General features: G+C 49.6%; 1 protein-coding gene across 1 annotated transcript; it reads right to left on the bottom strand.

Moving 5' to 3' along the window:
• Positions 1–609: 609 nt before the first annotated feature.
• On the bottom strand, positions 610–2,874 carry RNF227 (ring finger protein 227). Its single transcript, XM_081029692.1, has 2 exons — positions 2,240–2,874; positions 610–2,139 (listed from the first exon to the last, which is right to left on the bottom strand). The coding sequence occupies exons 1-2, from the start codon at positions 2,754–2,756 to the stop codon at positions 2,084–2,086; spliced, it is 573 nt and encodes a 190-aa protein (XP_080885818.1). The 5' UTR covers positions 2,757–2,874; the 3' UTR covers positions 610–2,083.
• Positions 2,875–4,124: the final 1,250 nt, after the last annotated feature.

Genomic DNA, 4,124 nt, shown 5'->3' with positions numbered 1-4,124 from the left:
TGTGTGCTCTGTTATTTTTGAGTGGGGGAGTTCTTTGATTGGGGGGAGGGATAAGGAAAGAAAAGGCATTGCTTTCTGCCATTACATATTATCCATCTTTTTCCTTTTTAAAAATCTTGTGACTTTACCTTTGTCTCAATTTTATTTCTTGGATCATCAACTAAAACTCCGAGGCTTTTTTTCCAACCCCAACCCCAATGTGACGAGCTGAATTTAGAGATGGAGAGTGAGCAGCAGGGTACCTACAGAGGCTGCAGGTTGAGATCAGAGAAAGGGCAGGGCTTATTGGACAAGTGTAGTGGGAGCAGTGCCTAGAGAGATTCAGAACTGCCTTCTCTTCATCCTTTTTGATCATCCTTTCCACCGTCCAGTTGCTTAGTTCCCCCAAGAGTCAGTAGAGGTCACTACAGCTCTACAGATTCAGTTCTAAGTGTGCAGAAGTGTACACATTTTTTTTTTTAATGGAGTTGGAGGGTAGGGGTCAGACCTCCATAGCTTGCCAAATATTTGAACTGCTAAACACTTGACATGTATTGGTCACTACTAGGGCTGCTCAGAGGTTGAGAGACACCACTTAATTTTTGATGCTATTAAAAAATGAAAAATAAATCCAAAAAACATTTATTGAGTATATACTATACATTAATACTGCTGTTGGCCCTGGAGAGAGAACAGTCATAAGTCAGTCATTGCTCACATGGAGATTACACGCTAGTAGGGGACATCAACAAAACATATACTATCTGAAACATACCATCTGCAAATAAAAACTGAAGATAAAAAGGCATGCTACAAAGGGTGAGGGAAGGGGCTACACCAGATTGAATGCTGAGCAAGGCCTCCCAAAAGAGGAAACATTTAAGCTGAGACCACATTTAAGCTGAGGGACAGGAAAAAGCCAAAATAGTTACAAAAATAGGGGTTTATACTTAAGTTCACATTTTTAACTTGAAACACAGTAAGTAAACTATGCACACAAAGAATTTAGATATTCTTCAGCAACAAAATGACTAGAACCTTCAACAAAACAGTATGTAATTTATTAAATACCATTTGTATTCTAAATATTCCATCCATGGATGATAATATCCTAGGGCCTCTATGACCTGCGTCAGTGCTTCTTAAATTTTTACATGCACACGGGTCACCCGGGATTGTTAAAATACAGGTTCTGATTCAGTAAATCTGAAGTGAAATCCTGAGATTTTGCACTTCCAACAAGTTCCCACTGATGCTAATTCTGCTGGTCCTTTATACTATCAAAAGGTATTGACAGGATTTTAAAATAAAATCCATGGCATACAATAAGAGATGTCCAATTATGGGACACAAGTTTAAAATTGTATGATGGGCATCTTTTTTCAGTAGTGACTGTGTTTCCCTGTGACTGTAAAAACACGGTATCAAAGGTTTAAAATTTGATACTTTTACCAAATAGCTCTCCCTTCTTGAGAGGCTCTAATTAGGTACCTCAGATAAATGCCCTTTGGATCTTCTGATACCTGCCCTAAGGGGTTGAAGGGAGATTCTGAAATGAAACAAGGCAGGAGGCATCTCAATTTTAGGAACACAGCACTGGGAATGGGAAGACAGTAGGCATACCAGCACTGGGGGAAAAAATAAAGCCTTACTTTTCTTAGTTCTCTTACTTGCTAGAGAAGTGAGAGCAACATGACATGAAAACTAGCCTATTCGCTCCATCTTTTAAAAATTTCAAACCACTGACAATTGCTAAAATGGGACTTGTTGCTCCCACACACCAGAGCTGCCCTGGACAAAAGCCAAAGTCACAGCTAAGGAAACAATCTGTCTTCTTCCCACGGGAACGTAGACTTTGTATTTATCATCCCTGGGCCACTCCATCCTGCATATGTAAATCTGGCAGTCAGCAGATGGGGGCGACTCGTCTAGGAGGTTCCCCAGCTCAGCATCAACACCTCCCAGGGCGTTCCCTCCTGCCCTCGGCTCAACTTCCTCATCAGTGCCAATCCCGGGATGGGAGAGGGGATACTCTTGTACTATCCAGCACGCCCTGAGAATGCAGTTCCCATCTTCTTTCTGCCGCAGTTTCCCGGTCCCGCGGTTACAGCGTGCAGCGGGTCATATGGGAAAAGTCCTTGATCTCCGGACAGTACAGCACTGGGGGAAAGAAGAAGGGTTAGTAGCATTGGGATTATGCGGCCGAACCCTGGCGTTCCCGGGCGCTCTTCCCCCGCGACCTCCCCGGGTAGCCCCTCACCGTTGCTAGGCAGCGGGCGCCGCCAGCGGCGCGCGGGTGCCAGCACCCTGTCCCAGAGCCGCCGGACCGCGCGCCACCCTGCGCTCCTCGGCCCTGCCCCCTTCTCGCTCTCCTCTTCCTCGTTGGCCTCTTGGTCGGCGTCGCCGCTTTCCCTGACCGGGAGACCCGCCTCATCTGGTTCGCGTTCGGCCCGCGCTTTTTCCTCTAACCGCGACCATAAGTCCGGGTCCACTGCGACCTCCGTGACCCCGCCCCGCGGAAGCGGAGTAGGCGAGCGGCAAAAGGGACACGTGACGACGCGGCGCAGGCGCACCACCCGCGCGGCTGCTCCGCTGCGGTCGCCGCGCGCCACCAATTCGCGCAGGCAAGCGGTGCAGAGCGTGTGTCCGCAGCGGGCGCGCGCCGTTCCGGGTAGGCGGCGGGGCGCACGGCGCTCGAGGTTGAAGGGCCGGTAGCAGATTTTGCAGTCCAGCTCGCCCCGTTCCGGAAGAGACGGCACCCTGACCAGGAGCTGCATGGTACCCGCCGCAGACTCCAGGGCGTCGCTGACGCGGCTGGCGTTGTGTGCAGATCGAGCTGGCCCTTCTTGTGACCCGGATCGGGTCCTGGGGCGGGCGCCGCGGCCTCTCTCGCCTTTTAATAATGAGACCCCGCCCCTCGAGGCGTCACGCGGTGGTCTGGCCGCTCCCTGCGGTGGCACGTGTGGGGGCGGTGGAGGCGCGAGGCCGGGAATGTCAGCGACGGCGAAGCACGGTGGGGTGGTGAGTGGGAGGCAGGCGGCCCAAATGGTACCAGGACTGGGACGGACAGAGGCACACCACCCTCTACTCCTCTTATCCCTTCGTTCATCTCCCAGCTCAAAGCCCCGCGCTCCTTAATTCTGCGCTCTCCTTAAACCTCCAGTTCCCTTCCTTCTCCCTAACCCTCAGCTGCTGGCACAGGTCTCTACAGCCCCCTGGACCTGTTCGTTCAGTTGCTCACTCTTTCACAACCCCATCCAAACAAACTTCCTAAACGAGTGACATTGTCCATTCTGCCCAATTTTGAGTGGGCTCCTGGATGTTTGAACGGATGCTGCCTGACATTAACTCATTCTGCCCTTACCTTATATATCCGCCCCCGCCCTCCTCCCCGTGTTCTGGTAAGGATGGATTCCCAAATGTCATTATTCTCCAACTGCTGAACTCCCAGCTGACATCTCAGCCTAAGGACTGACCTAGATTCCAAGACCATGGCCTTAGGAATGCTGGGAATCCTTTCCTTCCGGAGTAACCAGGTCTGGACACCCACACACCATGATGGCTCCAGCAAAGCAGCCCAGCAGGAGTACTGACTCAGGGGTCTGATTCCCCCCCTAGGTAAACAGGACATAGGACTCACAGCCCAAATTCTCTCATGGTGTCACACCCATCTCCAGCTGCCTCCTCACCCTCCTCTCCTGGACCCGCAGTCCAGGTTCTGGTGTGGAGGGTAATATAGCACAGACTCTAGAGCCCTCTGACTTGAGTTCATATCCTAGCCTCCACCACTTATTAATTGTGACACTGAGCAAATTAATTAACTTTTCTGGGCCTTGGGTTCCTCATCTATAAAATGTGGGTAATAATAGGGTTGAAAGAGCTCATATACAAGGTGCTTAGAACCAGGCACAGAGTAAACATCACATATTAGCTATAATTATCATCCTGTACCCCCAGCCTATATTGTGTTCACTTTAACTTCTCAGTACCAAACATTTTCAACACCTATCTCTTAGTATAAAACAGGCTTCTCTACACACATGGCGTTTACTGGCTGTAAAAGGTAATGTAGAGTTGGTTTTGTTTTTTAACTAGATTGTTAAAACCTTAGAGGGTCATATTTCGTGAGAAGGTGTACCATTATT

The sequence above is a fragment of the Rhinolophus hipposideros genome (assembly GCF_964194185.1).
Source record: "Rhinolophus hipposideros genome assembly, chromosome: 20".
NCBI classification, from domain to species: Eukaryota; Metazoa; Chordata; class Mammalia; order Chiroptera; family Rhinolophidae; genus Rhinolophus; species Rhinolophus hipposideros.
Note: the sequence above shows the minus strand (reverse complement) of the source record. Positions and strands in the feature narration are given on the sequence as shown.